Source organism: Tursiops truncatus, chromosome 15 (genome assembly GCF_011762595.2).
Source record: "Tursiops truncatus isolate mTurTru1 chromosome 15, mTurTru1.mat.Y, whole genome shotgun sequence".
Lineage (NCBI taxonomy): Eukaryota > Metazoa > Chordata > Mammalia > Artiodactyla > Delphinidae > Tursiops > Tursiops truncatus.
This window is the reverse complement of record NC_047048.1, coordinates 10,030,823-10,054,265: the sequence shown is the minus strand read 5'-3', so window position 1 is coordinate 10,054,265 and position 23,443 is coordinate 10,030,823. Positions and strand designations below refer to the sequence as shown.

The 23,443-nt window shown below is 35.2% G+C and overlaps 1 protein-coding gene and 1 pseudogene across 8 annotated transcripts in view; one reads left to right on the top strand and one right to left on the bottom strand.

Moving 5' to 3' along the window:
* GTF2I (general transcription factor IIi) overlaps positions 1-23,443 on the bottom strand; it is a 95,863-nt gene that overhangs the window by 37,726 nt on the left and 34,694 nt on the right. For 3 of the 8 annotated variants that reach the window (XR_012326038.1, XM_019921930.3, XM_073792018.1), the window contains 4 exons: positions 17,852-17,929; positions 9,214-9,273; positions 7,129-7,185; positions 5,162-5,224 (listed from right to left, as the gene is read on the bottom strand). Coding sequence is in view for 7 of the 8 variants with exons in the window: in XM_019921930.3 (XP_019777489.1) it covers positions 5,162-5,224; positions 7,129-7,185; positions 9,214-9,273; positions 17,852-17,929 (258 nt within the window). In the remaining variant the exon portion in view is untranslated. The remainder of the gene's footprint in view (positions 1-5,161; positions 5,225-7,128; positions 7,186-9,213; positions 9,274-17,851; positions 17,930-23,443) is intronic. The other 5 variants (XM_019921931.3, XM_073792020.1, XM_019921936.3 and 2 more) reach the window with 5 other exon arrangements.
* On the top strand, positions 1,356-1,684 carry LOC117308328 (elongin-C pseudogene; annotated as a pseudogene).

Below are 23,443 nucleotides of genomic sequence, written 5' to 3'. Positions count from 1 at the left end.
ACAGCTATGCCTCAGTCTTAAAACCAAGCCTCTCGGGCTTCCCTGGTGGTGCAGTGGTTGAGAGTCCGCCTGCCGATGCAGGGGACACGGGTTCGTGACCCGGTCCGGGAAGATCCCACATGCTGTGGAACGGCTGGGCCCGTGAGCCATGGCCGCTGAGCCTGCGTGTCGAGAGCCTGTGCTCCGCAACGGGAGAGGCCCCAACAGTGAGAGGCCCGCGTACCGCAAAAAACCCCAAAAACAAACAAGCCTCCCACCCCTTGAAAAAGGGCAGTAACAGACCCTAACCCAAAATTACTATCTAAAAAATTCCTGTTTTCCTTTTTGCAACATACTTACAAATATGCCTATAGATAACACAGACCTCAGAGCTAAAATGTGTTACTAAACTCATCCAATTCTTGACAAATGCATTAATAGCATATAAAATTTTTTTCTGATACTCTTTTCAACATAATCAAATTGGTAATGTTTTATCAAATAATCTGACACCTATTCAAAGTAAAAGAAACAAATCAAAATAAACCAGGCACTCTTTCTCTTAATTAATTACCCCTACACATTTCAAATTAATAGATGGCATTTTCCACCCATGGACCCAGGTCCTAAATCCTCCAAAAGTCTATTTTTTACATAATAATTGGATGCTTACTAAGTGATTGTCAGCAACTATAAAGTTGAAAATACGAAGTATTCAAATGATAACCTACCCAATTACATTGATTCTATGAACTCTCATGTGACATTTATAAGATAAGCATAATAAGTAAACAGTGACAAATAGCAAAGACGATTGCTCTATCTTCAGAAATGCCCAGAACTCAGTCACTCCTTACCCTACTGTCACCATCCAGTTCTACAGCACCTCCCTCTCTGCCCTGGATAACTACAATAGCTTTGCTTCCACTATGGTCTGCTCTGAGTCTTTACAGCAGCCCTGTTTCTTCAAAAAGGAGGACAGAACTTATCACTTCTCTGTTCAAAACTCTCCAACGGACTTGCCTATCTCGTTCACACCTTAGCACCTAGCACAGCCCCCAGCACATACAAGGTGCCTGGCGTTTGTGGACTGATTAAATGAACATTTGAATAGTGTAGTCCTTAATTTTGTGCAGCAGCCAAGTATTTATGAATGTCCTAAGCATAAATTTCATGAAAAAGGATACTATCAGAGGATGAAATCCAACTATTCAAACTCTAAAACAGTGTTATCCAAAGTGGCCCTGGCATAGGGCTGTGGTGGCGTGCGGGGACCCGGTGCGGTGACAGTGGTTGCTGCGGAGCTGATGAGAAACTACTAAAGTTCCTGTGGACGCAAAGCAGAATTTCATAAGAACATAGTGGATGGAGAAGAGAAAACCTACGGTGGCTGTGAGGGCCCTGATGCCATGCATGTAAAATTGATATCTTCGGGAGGTCACGAATTTACTGTAAAAAGAGAACACGCGCTAACATCAGGAACAATAAAAGCCATGTTGAGTGGCCCAGGTCAGTTTGCTGAGAACGAAACTAATGAAGTCAATTTTAGAAAGATCCCTTCACGTGTGCTATCAAAAGTATACATGTATTTTACCTTTACCTACAAGGTTTGCTACACTGACAGCTCTATGGAGATTCCTGAATTCCAACTGCACCTGAAATTGCACTGGAACTGCTGATGGCTGCAAACTTCCTAGACTGTTAAATAAATTATTTTTAAAAACCCCAAAAAAGTACAGTCCATATATAGGTGGTATTGTGAACTGCATTCCGGTGTGTAAATATTTATGTATATTTTTCAATTTATTTAAGAAAGAAAATTTTAAATTTCAAAAAGAGTCTTACTTATTAAGAAGACACAAAATTAACCTTTTTAATCTATTTAAAATCAACTTGAAGGGACTTCCGTGGTGGTCCAGTGGTAAAGAATCCGCCTTCCAATGCAGGGGACTCGGGCTCAATCCTTGGTCGGAGAACTAAGATCCCACATGCCGCGGGGCAACTTAAGCCCACGTGCCACAACTACGGAGCCCGTGTGCCTCAACTAGAGAGGCAGCATGCCGCAAACTACGGAGCCCACGTGCCACAACTAGAGAGAGAACACCCGCACACCACAACCAGAGATAAGCCCGCGCGCGCCACAACTAAGACCCGACACAGCCAAATAAATAAATATAAATAAAGTAAAATTTAAAATCAATTTGAAGACAAATTAAGTTAAGGAACAATCAGGGGGTTAGGCCACAGCAGAATAAACATGTGTGAATGACTCAAGTTCGGGGAAAAATGCACTGAAAGTGAACTGCACTGTAAGGAGACCTCTTCTCAAGCAAAACACTTCCCGTTATTAGCACACCCATGACAGCCAGACCTCAAACAACTCTTAGGTAAGACTGTCTCTACACTTATCAAAGACATGCATGTGTCAGAGACCTGACAACAGTCTGATTTTACCCAGAAATGTAGTCATGATGTTTATGAAATTAAGGCACGCACAGCCATATTACTCCAAGGGGTATTTCCCAAACCTAAGTCACAAAAGTTATACATGTGCACCACTGTCTTCAATAACAAATTGATCATCACAAATGGAAGAGCACATCTCAGCTCAATAGACTATTTCCTGCAGTTTAACGTGTCTGCGTCAATCTCAATTAAACCCTTCATAACGTCACATAATTGCAAATAAAGATATCAAGGTTAAAGTACTGTGGAAAATCTTACAAACTTACTTGATGACAAAGTTTCTTTTTTCTTTTCTATGAACTTTTTGGGAAATGCAGAAAGATACAATATGAGAAAACAAAAGTCACCCCCAGGCAAGCAGGATTATCTTATTTCCTTCCAAGCACAAGTATTTTCCTAAACAAAACTAACATAGTTCTCTAGATACACTTTTCCTTTTGAAGGTGACTTGTTCTTGAAAGGCAGGTTTTTTTTTTTTTTCCACTAAGCATATTACACTAGGGGTCTTTTTTCAGATCGCATATTTTTTTAAAAAAGCTACCATTTCAATGCCAATATATTTTTTCTAATATGAGAATGTATCAAAATTTAATTTTCTAACTATGGATATTTTCCTAGTTTCTAGGATTTTATAATCATCTTTCCAGAAAAAAATACAATATACTTATCAAAAAGATGTGCATGTGAGTTCTCATTTGACCTGCCTTGTTAGTATCACAGATTACATTTTACCTTCCTTTAATGTATGGATAACAATTAATTAGCAATTTAATTAGTTGGTATATAATAGTTTGTTCATAAACACATATCCCACAGAAAATGCTACCCTGAAAAGTAATTACGTTACACAGACCTGGTACTTCACTGGTCTTCTGAACATAAGGCAGCAGCCTAAATAGCAAAATTCTACTTGTTGACAAATTTGGATGATGTATCAAACTTCTGGTACTATGTCTCAGTTTAAAAGAAATGGATCTATCACTCCCTCCAAAGAGTTAAAACTGAAAAGATTGACACACATTTCAAGTTTATAAGCCATTTATTTCATAATTATCTTGACATCCCTTTAAAGGTCTTATACTATTAAAAACAAGTGTTTATTTTCTAAACAGTTCTAACATAGCCTTTATCTGTTTTAAGATTTGTTTTCAGATAAATCCATGTGGTTATCAGTCCTATTTAAAAGCTTTATGCTAATAATTTTAATCATCAATTTTTCTTATCTCTATAGGAAGGAAAAGGTTCTTAGTGTTCATAATATAATATTTATAGATTTTCTTCTCATAGTTGAGTTACAAATTAAAATGCAATTGAATTCAATTATTGTGGACTTCCCTAGCAGTCCAGCGGTTAAGACTGCAACAGGCTGGGGTTCGATCCCTGGTTGGGGAACTAAGATCCCACATGCCGTCCGGTGTGGACAAATTAGTTAATTACTTACTTACTTGACTAGAAACAATTCAAAACTGCTTTTAGGTTAGTAAAATTATGTTAGTGATAAAATATGTATATTAAATTGAGATGTTAACACACAAAGTATGAGAAAATTTCTGATATTAGGTAAAAGCCACCAATCAACTTATAATTTAGAAGCAATGAAGACAAACACTTTGAATAGCTTGAAGTAGCCAAACACCATAAATAACCAAGTGGACACCAGTAGGAGACAGGTTATTTTTAAAAAAAAAAAAAGGAAAGACAAAGATAGCAAACCAAGAAAGGTTATTTAGCAGTTAAAAAAAATAATAATGATGAAGTACCAAGATGTAAAGTTATGGGGAAAAAAACTACGGAAAATGTGATATGTGTGTATTTTATTTGTTCATTATAATGCTGTATGCTGAAAACACCCATATATTTTCGCAAAACGAAATATGCATGGGTGTATATATACATCAAATTCTTTTTAGATGTATAAACAATAAAGTGCCATCTACCACTGAGTCGAGGGTCACTGGAGTAGGGCGGGGGTTAACAGAGCTGTATTTTTACCTTAGAGAAACCTACTTTGAGGAAAAAGAACTTATAGAGGAATAGTGTGAGATAACTTCAAAGGAAAAAAAAATCAATACACATTTAATAATTATTAAATATAAAGCATGATACTGTTAATAATTAGCTGAATCTTTAAATAATTCAGGACAAACTGGCTCATCTGCATTCATGCATTATCTTTGAAGAAAAAACTACATTTGAAGCAACTTTAACTATATAGAGAGATTAGTTTCGAATATTTTTGTAGCTGCTGCTTCCAAAGTTTTGAAGGACAGATTATATGCCAGCCTCTAACTGCATTTTATGGGGGAAAACTATCAACACCTTCTCCTCCACTTCACTAAGGTAGACACAGGGGTTCCAGTACTAATTAAGTCTCTTGTATCACACCCAATAAACAGGTTATAAATCTGTTTTTGTGTGCATCCAGTCTGGTCATAGTTTTCGCTTTTTAAAAATTCTCTATTCCCAATGATAGAAAGTATATAGGTTGGCCCACTGCTCATTTTCACGGCTTACTTTTGTTGTCTAAAACTCCCAAAGCACTGGGTGTGCTGGTGGGATATGGGCTGCTTTGGTCACACATACACATATATGCTTCAGTTTTTTTTCACAAGTTTCCTTTAAAAATGAATGAAATGCATACTTAGCAATGTGAATGTGACAAATATTTTTATGACCAGAAGTAAACTTTTGGAATCAATGCTTTTAGATAACTAACCTTCAATAGTCACCTCAACTTCGGGGTCCTCACTTGTTTCTGAAGGGACATGTTGAGTAGAATCTTGAAAAAAATAAAATTCTAAAATGACATTCATTATAAAGCACTTTCTATTATGTTCCAACATTTTACTGATTTGATATTCCAAAAGCAGCCTACTATAAAATTTTACTGGCATTTTAATTCATCTCATATTTGTTAAGTTAAAATATCTGACCCTTTTCATTGTAAGTAGGGATAAAAGAAAATAAAAAGTAGAGAAACTCTGGAAAACTATTAGATAATACCAAATTACCTGCATTAATGGACTCAAAAAACTTTTATTTTTAGAGGAATAAAATTATAATGAAGTCACAATTATTTTCCTGCTGTAACTAGAAGACAGTAGGATAAAAACAAAGGTTTTATTATTCTTTTTAAACTATTTCTCCTCTCCTTTCAGAAATCCTAGGAGTGGCTTATAATGTTAAATAAAACCACAATCAAATTTTTTGCAATGGGGACCTTCATATCAAAACAGTGACTATAACAAATGCACACAGGACTGTATCACCTAACTTTATATGCAACATACTTTACAAAATTGAATATTTGTGTTACTACACAAAACAAATGTACATCAGAATGTTAGTGCTGGAAGCTCAGCTAGAGAGTATCTTCATCAACTCTCTTTTCATTTTGCAAAGGTTGAGAGATTAATTGATTTGCCAAAGATTATGTTTACTTGTTAGTAAAGGAATAAAGAACAGAACCGAACTTCAATTCGACTCTATTAACACTGCAATATGACAATAAAAATTTCCTCAAAAATAAAGTAGTTCAAAGCCTAATATCTAATTCACATTGCCCAATGAACCCCAGTACAATTTGTCTTGTATACAGGTATCTCCTTGCTGTAAATACTGCCTATCCAAAACAGAGGATTTTGTTACAGAGGAAATATCTAATTACCTATACACAGTAAAAGAAAACAAAAAAATTTCATCCACACCATCGTCTATTAAAAAAACTCAACAAGAAATTTAAAATATTATTTAAAATGAGCATTTTAATACTTCTGCAAGAAATGTATTCCAATTAGAATACTCTAATTCTACAACTGAATTCGGAAAGATCAGTCAACTTTCCAGGGACCTTCAGAACTCCCTCCACTCGAAGAAAGTAAACGATCAAATTACTGATTTTAAAAAAATAAAACAAAAAAGCAAATATAAGGAATAAAAAGGTACAGAATAGAGTTCCTTTTTATTCTTAAAAAAATAAGGCTTGACACAACCAGTTTATGTGAGAAATAATAATTCTAAAACAATGTCCAGTTACCTTAACCAGTTATTTTCCTTGGGAGAAATCTACAAAAATTCTTTTGGAACTATCTAAACGGCTTAGCAACAGGAAGCCATTCTGCATGGTAACCGTTTAACTCAAGATTCCAATAACTAAAAAAGCTGTACCATAGTTGAATATCCATTCAATCCTACAATCAAAGGAGGATGGCTGGCTAAGAGACAAGCAGTCCACGGAGTGGCTGTGGATATAAAAATGAGCCGAGAGGAGATCTTTCTTTCATTAATCGTATGGAGAATACATTACCCTACTTAAAAAAATGGTAGTAATAGTATGTTTTAAAATGAAATATGAACAGAGCCAGTAATAATTTTAATTCTAACTATTAAAACCATTCTTTCAAAATATGGCAAAAAATGACCAAGAAAAAATGGGCAGCATTTTGCATCACGAAGAGTTGTACTTACCACTTAAGTTTTCCTCCCCATATGCTCTACTATTCAGTATAGTAAAAGAGGTATATTAAATATCATCTTAGGACTAAAAAAACAACCTGTTGGCTAAGAAGGCATACCATAACAATCATCATTTCATTTCCAAATAAGGTGTTTTAAGGATAATATTCTCTACAGTACAGAACAACATAATACAAATACAGCAAAGTAAAAATCCCTGTATCTAACCTTCTGCTGGTACTTCCATTTCTGTTCCTTCATTGCCCTCTGAAGAATGATGGCTTCCTAAAAAGAAAATATACCACATATAATAAACCAATAAACACTGATATTGGAAGAAGAGATACTAGGTAACAATGCAAATAATAACACGAATACAAACTGATTCCTTAACTCCTTAGCAGTTAATACAAACAATGTTATCTAATTCAGAAAAACATGTAACACTTCTGTATGAAAGCTCAAAAAATTATTTTAAAACGTAAATATATAGATTAAACCGAAGTAGGTTTGGGGATTTACTATTAGTTACTGGAACTACACAATATAATTACTGATAGATGTTAGAATTTGAGAAGTAGAATAGTATGTTTCAAAGTGCCATGCTCATCTGTCAATGACACACACACAAAAACACACACCAGAGTAAATTTCTTCTTTGCTCATAGACTCTATCAAGGCTAGATAAACAAGTTCAGGTTGGGCTGTGAAATGTTTCCTGCTTTCCATTTTTACTATGGTGGAAGCTATGGAAACTCAATCCCCATTATTTAATCAAAGTTGCACTTAAAGGAAACTCATAAGTTAAAACTTAAGATACTACCTTTAGTCTCAAAAGCATTTTAATTCAGGTAATATAATCTGCCTGCTTCTAAAAACTGGAACATAAAGCAATGTATCAGGTTAGGCAGTCAAAAGGTAAACAGGCTCATCCTACCAGAGAAGAAGCTTTACTCATAAATAGGAAAGAAGTAATCTAAAACCCAAGAGAGCCAATTAGGACAAGTGCCCAAACTGCCCCAGAATATTTATCCTCTGTCCTTAAATATCTGACCTACTAACATAGAAAAGATTGAAAATCACTGCATTCGTGTATAAATTAAAATATATTACCTATAAGGAAGAATAAAGCACAAAGCGGGAGGGGAAGCAAAATCAGGTCTATTTTGTCATCCATTGGTAACTAATTAAAGAAACTATACTAAAGGTACAATTCCCAGACACAGGTTTCAAATACACTTTATCTTGATTTTTAAAGAGCACTGACTACAAACACTGTCACTCAGTGCCTAGCACCTTTGAATTTAAAGTGCCATGCAAAGACAAAATGTTTTTGGTTTTCAATGTCTAACTTTATGCTGCTATAATTATCTTGGGATTCTTTTCCACTTATTTCATGTTCTGAAAACTCACCTGAGCTCAAAACACTAGATATATCTATAAATCTGTAGCCATGAATTATTTCTTTATTTAACTTCTTAAATACACTTTATCAACACACAGCCCCCACCCCCCAATTAAACGTTAACATTTGAATTTATGGAGCATTGGGTTCTTTGACTATAATGCCAAAGAAAACAAAAATGTGAGGTCAAAACAATGAGAGATAACGGAGAAGAGGCCAGTACTTAAAAAGGCAAGATTGGGTAAGAATAAGAAAAATTAAGGTGATTGTCCCACCCGGTCAGAATATTACAAGAGTACATGTAAACAATGATTCTACGTGTACTTTTTGTTCTTTAAAAATCTGAAATAAGCAATTACATTTATATTAAAAGTATAGCTAAATAAAATAAATCTTATGAGCTAAAAGCCAGAATAGACAGAAGTAAAGTAAAAGCCAGCACAAACAGCCTATGATCATCAAGTTAGGGAACACTACACAGAAATTCCCAAAGAGGTATTCAATCAATAAACTTAGGGATTTACAAATGATATCTTACAACCTTTCTAAAAACTAAGTATCAACATGACCTTATTGATATTTACATTACTAACTATGCAATATAAGCCTTATTTCTGACTATTCTGATATAAGGTATAAATGTGTACTTTACCTTAAATATGAAAGTGTGTCATGTACCCATTTCGAGATTCATTACTAGATTCACAAAAGGGAAAATTGGTTTTGAAAAATTGTTGCTTGTGAAGTTCATTTATATGTTTAAAAAAAAAAAGGCCAATACATTTCTTTTTCCTTTTCCATTTAGAAAAGTAATAATACAGATATAAATACTAAAACACAGTCTGTCCAATATAAAGAAACATTAAATAAGAACAGTATGTGGGAAAATGGAAGTGAAAAAGTTATACCTTGCAAAGACTTCGAAAGGGGGAGTTTGTCATCAACATCATCAGTTTCAGAAGGGCCTGCTTTGGGATACAAAGATAATACTTCAAAAGTAATCCCAAAAATGTATTTTGGGTCACTTCAGCAAACAAATTTGGGCGAGAGATATGGAATAATACAGCCTTTTCATGAACAAAAAAGGCAAAAAAAAAAAGAAAAGAAAAGAAAAAATAAAGACTGACAAAATGAATGGTGTCAATTTATGGTCTTAGTGAATGGAAAAGGTGTATTCAGATAAACTCATATATAGACAGTCAAAAGAAATTTTGAAAATGACTAACTCGACATGAATTGAATGGGAACAATATGTCTAAAATGGTGGATATGGGTAATGTTCATGACAGCAAACTGCAACTTTTACTTCATACAGATTATAAGGGCAGATATATCTTACAAGGTGCATTTGTTTCTTCCTTGCCAAATATTTGGCTTAATGTTTTGTCATACTAAACAAAAATGCAGAATCAAATTGTTACACCTTCCTCAGAATCTCTAAAATAACGCAATTAACCTATCAATAAGCTTGAATCTCCACTGAAATAGAAACATGACAAACAATTAATTCAGAATCCTCCCTTCCTGAAGATCCATAGACGCTTTTTAATAACTTAACGTGGTTTTTCCGAATTATTAACATACAAGGTATTTTGTGTTAATTAAACCTTCACAGAATACTATAGATTTTGACAACACACCTGCATGTATTATGCTTTTAGTGAAAGTAATAGATTTAAAAGAGAACAAAACATTGTGTTTTCAATGACTACTTAACATAAACATGTCCTTGCATTAATATGAATACAAACCACTTCACTACCTCTGAATATTTTTTGGAAAATAAGACTTTTGAAAAGCTTTGCAAATGCATGACGGATTTCACGAAGAGGCACAAAACTACACATTATAAATAAAGGACACGGCATAGAAGAAAACAATTTCATAGAAAATAGAAAAATTATTTGTATTTGGAATCTCAACTAAGAGCAAGATGATAAATGAAAGACACCTGAATTCAAATGCCAGATTCACTGCCTCCTAGTCATGTGATCCTGGGTAAAAATATACAGAAGAAATAAATTAAATGATAGCTAATGTACTAACTGACTTCTAAATACTGCTTTAGCTGCTTTTCCACAAGTCTAGCTATGTATCATTATCGATATTGTTCTGTTCTAAATTATTTTAATTAGGTCCTCTTTAAGTCAATAAAAGTGTATTTCTTAGGATTCCCACTGTATAGAATTTCTATTTTAAATAACATGCTTATTATTGACTTCTAATTTAACTAATTACATTATATTCGGGGAATTCTTTAAGGCTACCTGTGAACAAATATAAAGTCAACTTTTGTAAAAGATCCATGTTTTGTAAATAAACATTTATTTGCTGGGTAAAGAGTTGTGGATATACAACAACTAGCTTATGTTTGTAAATTTCAGAGTTCAAATACTCTATTTACCATTTATAAGCATTCATCATTTGTTAAAATCTCCCACATGACTCCATTTACAAATTTATCAATTGTATCAAATTATATCAATTCTTTATTTAGACTTTTGAGGCTACATTGTTAGGTATATACAAATTAATGATTATCCTATTAACTTAATGACTTATTAGTATATAAATTATATAGTCTTACTCTTCATATTTGTTATCTTTTTCTTTTTTGGCCTCAAATTAATATTACTAAACTTGGTTTCTTTTGGTTAATATTTGCCCAGCATACCTTCACATATCACTATACTACCAAATTATGTTGTTTACTTTTAACCATACATGTTATAATAGCAAATGACTTGGACTCTGTCGTAAGATCAGCAGCACACTTCACCCGCACAACTCCGGGAGTGTCTAACAGTCACTGCAGACAAATCACTTTCCCAACGCTCACATCTGAGAACATCTTAGAGGAAAACTGACAGGTACACAGAGATGTGTCCAAGCCTATTTTGGAATACCGAAAGTTTTGGAAGAAAACATAAATGATTTTAAGTGCGAGAATGGACACATGAACTTCAGTATAATCACACAGGTAATTGTCGCAATGATAGTACTAAATCTGTACGTGACAAAAATAGGTCAATCTCAAAAACTTGTACTGAATGACATACAAGAACATATACGAAACACATATACAGTATGATACCATTTGAGTCAAGCTTAAAAACAGAAAATGTAACACATAAAATGTAGGTGCCTGGATACACATACAAAGATACTTCCGTGGGAATGTATATGCATTTAAAATATAAAATCGTTATCAGGAAGGACAACCCTCAATTTCAAGAAAATGGTTAACTCAGGAGGAACAGAGAAAAAAATGGGAATTGGAAGGGCCTAAAGAAGGGTGTCAATAACATAGTTAACATGTTATATCATGTAAGATTCAGTAAACCTGGACAGATGTATATTATGTTTGTGGGTTTTAAACATTTTAAAAAAGCATTTTAGAAATACAGCCAGCCATCTGTATCCCTGCATTCAGCATCTGCAGATTCAACCAACCATGGATCAAAAATATTGGGAACAAAAAATCCCAGAAAGTTCCAAAATGCAAAATTTGAATTTGCAGCATGCTGGCAACTATTTAGCATTTACATTGTATCAGGTATTTAAGTTATCTAGAGATGATTTAAATAAAGTATAGGGGTGGGCGTTTGTAGGTTATATTCAAATACTACACCGTTTTATATAAGGGACTTGATCATCTGTGGGTTTTGATACTGGGGGGTGGCCCTGGAACCAATCCCCCTGTGGATACCAAAGGATGACTGTACGATACAGCAATGCAAATAATGGACCTACAAGTACACCCAACAAAATGTCTCACAAATTACATGTTTACAGAAGAAGCCTGATACATGCTGACGGATTCTATTTATATGAACTACAAAAACAAACAAAACTAACCTAGGTTATTACAAATCAGGACAACGGTCTGCACTGCAAAGAGGCTGCCAGGAAAGGAGTCCAAGGGAAAAGGAGCTTCTAGCATAGTGATCCCTAACAACAGATCTTCAGAATGCATGAAGCAAAGTGAAAGAACTGGAAGGAGAAATAGACAGAGGCAGTTGGAGATTTCAATACTTTTGTAGTGGATAGAAGTAAAGAGAAATGCCAGTGCAGATATAGCAGGCCTGAATGACCATCAAGCAACCTTAACAAAGCTGAAATAACTGAAATTATACAAAGAATGTTCTCCAACCATAATGGAAATAAACTAAAAATCAGTAACAAAGCTACCTGACAAGTCCACAGGTATGTGGAGATTAAGACTACACTTCTACAGGGAATTCCCAGGCTGTCCAGTGGTTAGGGCTCTGCACTTTCACTGCCGAGGGCCTGGGTTCGATCCCTGGACAGGGAACTAGGATCCCACAAGCCATGTGGTGCTGCCAAAAAAAAAAAAAAAGAAAAGAAAAGACAAGACAAGACTACACTTCTATGTAAACCAGAGGACAAAGGGGAAATTAGAAAATGTTTTGAAATGAATGAAAATAACCAAAGTTTATAGGGTGCAGTTAACTAATGCTTAAGAGGGAAGTTTACGGCATTAAGTACTTATATTGGAAAATATTTCAATGATTTAAGCTCCCATCTTAAGAAACATAAAATAATACCAAATTAAAATTAAAGCAACCAAAAAGAAAGAAAGAAAGAAACATAAGAGCAAAAAATCACTGAAATTTTGTAAAAGCTAGATCTTTGAGGAAAAAAGAAAAAAATTGAGAAAGTTCTAGAGCAAGAGCAATGGTTCTCCACTGGAAGATGTTGTGGATTGTTACAACTAGGGAGATGCTACTGGTATACATCTAGCAGGAAGAGGCCAGGGAGGATACTAAACATTCTACAATGCAGACCATAAGACAGATACTGACAACAATTAATTGTTTGATCAAAATGTCAATATTGCCAAGTTTTACGACAAAGCCTTGAGCTAGAATGACCGATAAGAAACAAACAAAAAGACACAAATCACTATAATTAAATTACTACAGACCCTGCAAACGTTAAAATTTAAAAAAAGAAAGAAAACTTAAGACAAAGTAGACAAATTCCTTAAAAGACACAAACTGCCGACTCTTAATCAAGAAGAAATCCGTAACCCGAGCAGACCTACAATGATTAAAAGAAATTTTAAAATTAAAAAATGGAGCAAATTTTTAAACTTTCCATTAGAGAAACTTCAAGGTTCAGGTGGATTCATTGGCAAATTTTACCAAAAATATACAGAAATGGAATAATATCAATTCTACAAAAAAATTCTTCAAATATATCATTTCCCAATTCACTTAGGCCAGTATTACCAAAACCAAATAAGGACATTTACAAGAAAAGAAACTTCTAACTAATATCTCTTAAGAACATTTGAAAATGTTCTTAAGAGATATGAGTCAGAACCAACATTTGAAGATTAATGTTGATGACCATTTTAACAGACTAAACGAGAAAAATGATGTAATCATCTCCAGAGATACAGAAAAGACCTTTCACAAAATTCAACAACCAATCACCATAAAAGCTCTTTACAAACTCTGAACTGAAGAAAATTTCTTCAATCTGATGAAGGGCAACTACAAAAAACCTACAGCTTTCACAGAGAAAAGATTTCCTTCTAAAACTGCAAACAAGGTAAGGATGCCTACTCTCACTACTATTCAACGTAACACTGGAATGTTGAAGAGCTGGTGCAATTAACACAAGAAAATGAAAGGGAAGAAATAATACTGTCTACTTACAAAATCCCAAAGATTTTTTTCCCAAATAGTTGCTACACTAATAAATGAATTTTAACTAGGTCACAAGATACAAGGTCCGTATGTAAAAGTCAACTGTAGTTCTACATATCAGCAATAAAGTTGGAAGCTGAAACTGTAAAAGAACAGTACTCCATTTACAATAACACTGAAAAACATTACTTAGATATAAATCTTACAAAATATGTACAAGACCTGTATGCTGAAAACAAAGCACTGATGAAAGGAATCAAGAAAGAGCTAAATAGATAAGATACATATATCATGCTCATGAATCAGAAGATTCAATATTAAGATATTCAACCTAAATTAGTCTATAGATTCAGCACAATCTCCATCAAAATCCCCACGGTGGTGGTGTGGGGGGAAGGTGGAAGGACTTCCCTGGTGGTCCAGTGGTTAAGACTTCGCCTTCCAATGCAGGGGGTGCGGGTTTGATCCCTGGCTAGGGAGGTAAGAAGATCCCACATGCCTCCGGCCAAAAAAACAAAACATAAAACTGAAGCAATATTATAACAAATTCAGTAAAGACTTTAAAAATGGTCCACATCAAAAAAAATAAAAATAAAAATCTTGGGCTTCCCTGGGGGCGCAGTGGTTAAGAATCCGCCTGCCTTGCATTGGCAAGGGACACGGGTTTGAGCCCGGGTCCGGGAAGATCCCACATGCCGTGGAGCAACTAAGCCCATGTGCCACAACTATTGAAGCCTGCATGCCTAGAGCCCATGCTCCACAACAAGAGAAGCCACCGCAGTGAGAAGCCCACGCACTGCAACAAAGAGTAGCCCTACTTGCTGCAACTAGAGAAGCCCACGCGCAGCAACGAAGACCCAACTCAGCCAAAAATAAAATAATTAAAAAAAAAAAAACTCTTAAAAAAAAGAAGCCGGGCTTCCCTGGTGGCTCAGTGGTTGAGAGTCTGCCTGCCGATGCAGGGGACATGGGTTCGTGTCCCGGTCGGAGAAGATCCCACATGCCAGGGAGCGGCTAGGCCCGTGAGCCATGGCCGCTGAGCCTGCGCGTCCAGAGCCTGTGTTCCGCAACGGGAGAGGCCACAACAGTGAGAGGCCCACATACCGAAAAAAAAAAAAGTCCCCACAGGGCTTTTTGAACAAATCAATAAGCTGATTTAAAAAATTTATATGAAAAGGAAAAGGAGCTAAAATAGGCAAAATAATGTTGAAAAAGAAGGATAATTTTGGTGGACTCTCACAATCTGATTTTAAGACTTATTATATAAACTATAGTCCTCAAGACAATGTAATTTTGAAAGAAGATAGAAACAGGTCAATGTAACAGAATATTCTCGAGAAAACTGACAGAGATGTAAAGGTAATAAAATAGAAAAAGAACAGTCGTTGGGCTTCCCTGGTGGCGCAGTGGTTAAGAATCTGCCTGCCAATGCAGGGGCCGCGGGTTTGAGCCCTGGTCCAAGAAGATCCCACGTGCCGCAGAGCAACTAAGCCTGTGCACCACAACTACTGAGCCTGTGCGCCACAACTACTGAGCCTATGCTCTAGAGCCTGCAAGCCACAACTACTGAAACCTGTGCACCACAACTACTGAAGCCCACGTGCCTAGAGCCCGTGCTCTGCAACAAAGAGAAGCCACCCCAATGAGAAGCCTGCAGACCGCAACGAAGAGTAGCCCTCACTCGCCACAACTAGAGAAAGCCTGCCAACGCAGCCAAAAATAAACAAAACAAAACAAAAAAAAGAACAGTCATTTCAACAAAAGGTACTGGAAAAACTGGATATCTGTATGCCTTAAGTTTGAACCTGGTATTCTGCACACTATACAAAAATTAGGTCTAAACCAATCACAGACCTAAATGTAAAACTATGAAAACTTTTATATGACACAGAAGAAAATCTCTGTGACACTGGGTCAGACCAAGATTTCTTAGCTATGATACTTAAGCACAACTCATATAAGGGGGAAAAAAAAAAAGCACTAAGTTGGACACCATCAAATTAACCTATTTGCAGGACTTTTATTCAGAATATACAAAGAATTGCCAAAGCTTAATTATTAAGAGAAGTACCCAAACTGCATGGACTGTATCTCTCAGCCTAGATGAAAAACTAATATTCTGGCTCCCACCTTCTTCAGCTGCACTTAAAATATTCTCATTTCAGCAATCTTTTCCTCTATAAACATGTGATTTCCACTCATTACTTAAATCACTCACACTCCCTATTTCAAAAGGGGAAAAAAAGCGCTTCTATAATCCTGCCTAGTAACAGCAAAGTTAAAAAAGGCAATACCAAGGATAAAGGCAGACATCTTATTTTAAAAATTAAATATAATGTGCTAAAAAGATTTGATTAAACAGTATTTATTAAATATATGTTAGTAAGGTACCAACAACTGCTATAAAGGCTAAATATTTCCCAAATTTTTAACTTTTTAATTAAAAATCCTCAGAATTAACCCAACCTTTCAGCCATGTGATTACTAACATCACAAGCAATAAAATATTCAAATCTGACATAAAAATTATGAAATTCAAATATCTGTATACAGATATTCACATGATTACAAACAGAACAAATTTATTCATAACTTTTTTATAATACTCCAGAACTGATAAAGCCTTATCTTTTTAAATAAACTAAACCTATTAAGCAAAGGCAAATTAAAACCAAAAAGAGGTATCATAAGACATCCACTGAAGTGGCTAAAAATAGTAATGCGGACCATACAAGTGCTGATAAGGATGTGGAGCCACTAGAACTATTGTCCCCGCTTATGGAAATGTACAATAGTAAAAGCACAGTGGAAAACAGCTTAAATACCTACCATATATCTCAGCTATTCCAGTTCTAGGGATCTACTCAAGAGAAAGGAAGGCGTATTTCCAAACAAATGTTTCAGCACCTTTACTTTTAATAGCCCCAAACTGGAAACAACCAAAATGTCCATCAATAGACAGAGGGATAAACAAATTGTGGTACAGCCGAGCAATGGAATAACAGCAATAAAATGGAATTAGCCATCGATAAATGCCACACTATGGATGAAATTTCAAAACAATTATGTGGAATTTAAGAAGTCATAGCTCCCCACCCCAAGAAAACAGTACATACTTTATGTTGATTCCATTTACATAAATTTCTTAAAAATGCAAACTAATCTAAAATGAAAGAAAACAGATCGGTGGTTGGCTGGGGAGGGCTGTGAATTACAAAGAGACTCAAGGGAACTTGAGGGTGATGGACATTTCTTTATCTTGACTGCAGTGAAGATAGTTTTATGGGTATATACATAAAACCAATCAGATCTTATACTTTATGCATCTATAAAAATTAAACTTACCATGAACTATAGATGTTCTTCTAAACTAAAACCCATCAAAGCATAAAAAGCATAAAAGCAAACTGCACTGTGAAATTATGACCTTTAATTCCCCCTTGATAATCAAGCAGCTACAGAACAAGATGATAAATACCTAAAATTAATGTCTTATCTTTTATAGATTTTTAACATAGTGATAATGCAAAGTTATTTTTATTGCACAGAGATATTAAACGTTTAGAAGACCTCTTATGCCTTGCAAATAACTGAAAATTCAAATTGAATTCTAAATTGTGCCACAACTTTTGCTTGTCCTTTTAAGAATATGAATGACTATTTAACATTTCCCCTGTAAACTGAGTTTATTTTAGTGCCCCATTTTTGAAATCTATTTTATTTCAGTGATAAATTACAAGTATACATGCTAGTCAAGGACCAAAGGACCAATCAATAAAATAGTATCTAAGGAATTCGGGCAATTAAATAATTTTACTTTTAACCACCAATAACTTCTGGAAAGAAAAACTGTATTAAACAGTATTACCTTGAATGTTATATTGATAGTAATCAGGATCTTCTGATTCTTCCTTTACTGTCACAGCTGCCATTTCCAGAGAAATGCCTGTAAAAACAAATTATTTTTTTAAATTAAATTATATAATTACACTTCAGGGCATTCAGACAGTATAGGGAAATCCCTTCTGCCCTCCTAATAATGCAGAATAATGCATACATATTTTAAAGGCTTTCAAAAGACAAAAGTTTGCTAGGCTTCGTCAGGAGGACAAAAATAACCTAAAACCCAACCTAGACTACTATTACTAGTAGTACTAGTGGTAGTACTAATAGTACTACCAACTACTAGTGTAGTAGTTTTAACCACACTACTAATATTCTGGGATTATTTAACGCTAAATTTGTTCTCCAACAAGTTCTGATCTTCGCAATTAAAGAAAATTAGTCACATCCTATTTTCACTCAATATTAAAAATATTTTTATAAATCACTGAAAATCACCTGCAAACATAAATTTTAATAACTCGCTATTCCAGAGTAAATATGGCATAACCATTTTAACAATGAGACACGTTAATTTTTCCCCCCTCTTAATATATCCCTTTTTTAACAAGGGTAACAAACCATACCTTTCAGCATAACACTTTGCCCACAATGAGGATAAATAATTTGACATACACCTTTGTGGCCAGATATAAATGAGTGCGTATTTTACAATTCCATGTAGAGGAAGGTCAAAATTAGAGAAAAGAAATTTATGTTGTTAAAACTCAAGTAATGTCAATTATCCCTCAAGAAACCTGAAGAAAAATTAAAATGCACAAGCCTTAGGTTAAAAAAAAAACACTCAGGCAAGCAGTTGATTTTGGGAGGAGAGTAATGAGAGGGGGAAAACCTTCTTGGGTGTTATTAATGTTCTGTATCAATGAATGTTAGGTTACAGGCGTGTGTACTTTTTATTTATTGAGCATATATACACTTATACTTTGCATACATTATACTTCAATTAAAAGTTTTAAGAAAGAAGATTCTTAACCAATTCTTTAATGAATTCTTAATAAAGACATATTCCCCATATATTCAAAAACAAAGAGCCCTTGGCTGGGGAGCCTCAAAGGGTTACACAGGAGGGGCTTTCATAAATGAAAGGCTGATTTCACCAAATGGTTGCAGTTCCTACTCTCTCTCTTTCTCATCTGCAATGTCAGGAGTAGATGATACTCTCAGACAAGTTTAAGAAATCAACAGTGGATGGGTGTATGTACACAGTTCAGACTAAGATATCAGCTATAATCATACCAGTCCCATCATGGACTTAATATTGAGCTGGTGCCATGTGACTTTAGAAGGTTTGTACAGAGTATTTTCAACTGAAGAAATACTTCAAAAAGAGAGTTAGTTTGATATACTAATAAAGGACATTTCTCCCTGAAGCCACAAGCAAAGAAGGGGGTTACTCTATGGACAGCAATCACCAATGGAAGGTTGGTTTGCTGCCAGAAGATGGTGGTAGGGAACTTGTCTGGAAACCCTGGGATTCTGTGGGGTGTCTAGTACTTCCATGCTCATTAGCAGAAGTTAATAGAAAATCAAAGCAAACAAAAAAGGCAGATCCATTGTGGAGTGAAGGTTTGGGTCACCTCAACCAGGTAAAGAATCTTACCGGATAGGGTCCTGGCTGAAGGCAAAGAAAACATAATATAATGGGTAATGAATTAAGAAAGGTATGAATTTTTGTGACAAGCTGCAGAAATGGGGACACTGCATGTTTTCTTCCTTGTTATGAGTATGTGTGTTTCTATAAATATTATATATTTGGTTATATTAACTGTTCTCTCTTCTCCTTCCCATTATTATTTTACAAAAATTTTGTTGGAGGTTTCCTTTGCCGGTTAGCCTTTAGATAAGAGAATAAATAGGCTGGGGGTATATTTGAGGAGTAATTAACATAGCCCATGACTGGGCAGTAAATTAGTCTCCCAGAGACGGTACAATGACTATTAGAACAAGGGCGAAAACGGTTCCCTCTGTAGGAAGGGAAAGTTGCATCCCGTCAGATGGGACCGTTGTTTAGCTGTTACATGAAGGTTTAAATATGCGGAGGTGTGTGTGGATGCCATGTAGCCAAAGGGGTAGCCTGCGTGAGTCATTAAGCTGCTGCCTCAGGTCCAGACCTGCCCTCTTAGACTCTTCTGACGCATGGACTGCAAGACAGTTGGTTCCTTGAGAATCTCTGCCACAAGGGAATAGAGTAGGGAGGCTACAGGCTAGAAGAGGGAAAAGGGACTTGCATCTTTCTTTTGGCTTGCTGCATCCTGTTCCCATCAGGGTCACTCACTCCTTGGTATACTCCTTTAATCTAGTGAAAGCAGACCCTTCCCATAGCAACATCTGGATCCACCTTACAAGTTTCCCAACACAACCAGAACCAGTTTCAACATGTCCCCCACATAACACCAGTACCATCCAAATAGCATCCCACCTTAGAAATCAGAAGCGAAGTTTTAGGGGTGGCAGCCAATTCCTTGAGTCATTACTTACATGATACCTTAGTATATAGTCCTTTTTATTACAACTAATTAATCTGTAAATTTTTTCCATAATAATAACTGGTATGGTTCAAATAACTGGTATGGCTGTTTTCTCCTAAATAGACCACAACTGTTATGCCCAAGAAATATAAAAAATAAAATAAAATGTAAATTTTAAAAGAAACTGCAAGAAAAGTTAAGACACACACACACACAAAGGAATATAAAGACAAAGTGTAAGGCAGAAAAAATAAACCTCTATGATAGTGATGTGTACTATTATATCTATAATTAAGATGGATAAAGAATTCCAAAAATATGATTTTTCTCCAGTCAGCATGTTTTTTTTGGATGCAAACTATTCAGGAAAGGAATATATAAATAAAGGGGAGAAGATCTGCGAAACGGTGATTTCAGCACAATAAACTAAAAACTAAACCGAAAATCGAAATTTCCTGTGACATGGAAAAAGGGGGGGAAAGAAAAAAACTTCTGTAAAACAAACAGAGTAATAGATTCAAATACTTATTCCCAAAAAGGAGAATTCAACAATGCCTGTCTTGCAGATCTCCCTAAAAATAACATACATAAAAAGGTCTCATTCATTCACTCACATATACTCATACACACAGAGTTCTCTTTCTCCTTACCCCACCAATTCATTCCAAATGCCATTAGATTACGCTGACCAAAATAGGCAGCTGCATCGGGGAGGTTTGATGGTCCAAAGCAGGATAGCAGAATGAGACTATTTATATGAGGGGGGAGAGGAAACTGAGTAACAGGTCTGGGAGACTGAGACAAATGGGGGACAAGCATGAGTGGAGTGGTGACAGCCCAACAAAGAGTGTCAAAGTGTCAGCAAGGCAAGGAGGCTGGCAATAAGACATGGCTTAAACGAAGTACGTAAACATACTGAGAATATCTGGTTGCTATGATTCTAAGTGCGACAAAGAATACTCTCTAGGAAAGGGAGGGAAAAAACCTTGGGGTGTCAAGAGTGGAACTGAAGATATGGGCATGAAAAAAACATAGATGTAAATGGATGTACGTATGTATATAATTATGTGTATGTAAATACAAATAAACAGATACCCTAGCTTTGTCCACTTAGAAGCAATGACATCCCAACTGCAGTAAGAACATCTAACACCTAGGTTATGGTTTCTTAATAAATAACACTCTCCACGGTGAGGAACCAGGGCTGACTCTAGTGCTGGATTAGGGAAAGAATAAGATGAACCCTAACAACCTTGCTTAGCAAAAAATTAACAGTTCTCTAAAAACAATGGGGATATTTACAAACAAGGAAGGACACGGGGGACATCTTGAAGTGGTTCCCAATGGCCAAAGCAAGGACTATTTGCAAATCAAAATAAATAATGATAATAATGAATTGTAATATACTGAATAAGACAGAAATATACTATAAAATAGAAAGAGTGTACTCTAATATACATGAATTAATTTTAAGTGGAAGTTTGATGAGTGGTATATATTTCCATAGTCTCAGAGAAACTCCCATGAATATAATAATTACAAAGGAAATACAATTAATATAAAGAAATTACAGTGGAGAAGCCTAGAAAAACTAACTCTGGTCACATAAATAATATCTTCAGTAAAGGGATAAATAGAAAACAACTTCCATCTGATATGAAAGGAGAAAAAAAAACACGGCATCGTTTCCATGCTATTTTTGCAAAAAACGCATTACATGAATCTAATCATGAGGAACTATCAGATACTTCCTTCAAAAGTGTCATGGTCATAGAAGACCAGAAAAGCCTGAGAAAGCTGAAGAAGCCATTAATGCGAAAACAAACAAACCAACAAACCCAAAACTTGAAAAGGGTTTGAGAATTAGGAGTAATTTATCTTCCTTATTTTGATGATTATATTGTAGTAATGTGGGACAATATCCTTGCTTCTAAGAATCACACGCTGAATTAGTTAAAAGAGTGACAGGGGAGACACTGCTTTGGGAAAGATCCCTGGTGTTCTTGCTGCACACTAAACACACCTGGTGTTCTTGCTTTTCCCTCCCCACCAAAAAAAAAAAAAAAGATAGGGTATCACATTGGCACAGGAAAAAGGTCCTTATATTATACATGCAGGTTTTTTATTAGCTTGCAATAATTTCAAAATGTAACATTTTTAAATACAAAGTTTAAGGCATTACAATATTGTTCATTTCTTTCATCACATCTAACTTTTCTCTAGCTAACAAGTAGTCTGTCTTATAGATACTTGTGCATCAGTGGATACAGACCTATTGCCTCACTGTGTTCAAAGACAATACAGAATTCACTAATGGAGTTGCGGGTTAATTGCTCTTTTTGCAAAGCAGCAATGGGTCAAAGAACATGTGCATCTCCAAATGAGAGATATTACCAAAGTATCCTCCATAAGACAGCAATAATTATTACACACATCAAGAATTTTAAAAACTGCCTGTTTCTCTACACCCTTACTGAGACTGGGTATAAGCAGAATTTAATGTCTGCCAATCTGCTGAGTGCAAAACTTTATCTTTCTTGGACTTTTATCTCCATTTCTTTAACTAAACTGAGCATTTTCTCTTGAATCTTTGGTCATTTATTTCTTGGATTAGCTCTTTGTAAGTCAAGTAAAACAACCCTTTGTCATTTGTCTTGCAAATAGCCATTCCCTGTTTCTTACATGTCCTTTGATACATTTTGGCTGATTCTGCCATACAAAATTTTTAGAATTTTTCCCTAGTCAAATTTTATTGCTTAGAAAGCTTTCAAAGGATTATTAAACTTTTTTCAATCACTTTTAATCTAAGTTGTTATTATCTTTTTAACACTTTAACACAGACTTTTTAACACTTCTTGAAGTAGAATAGATTATGGATGTTTTGTTTTTAGGAGTTTTCTAGTTGATTCTCTTTAGTGTTCTGTATACATAATCATATCACCTGTAAAAGTTAATGGTACCCTGCATTTTCTAATTACTTACTCTTATTTGTAATGGTTTGGTCATCTGGAACACTGGTAAGAAACATGAGAATGTGCTAGTGTCTTACGAGGAGTGCTTCCTGTGGTTCACTATTAAACACGAGGGGG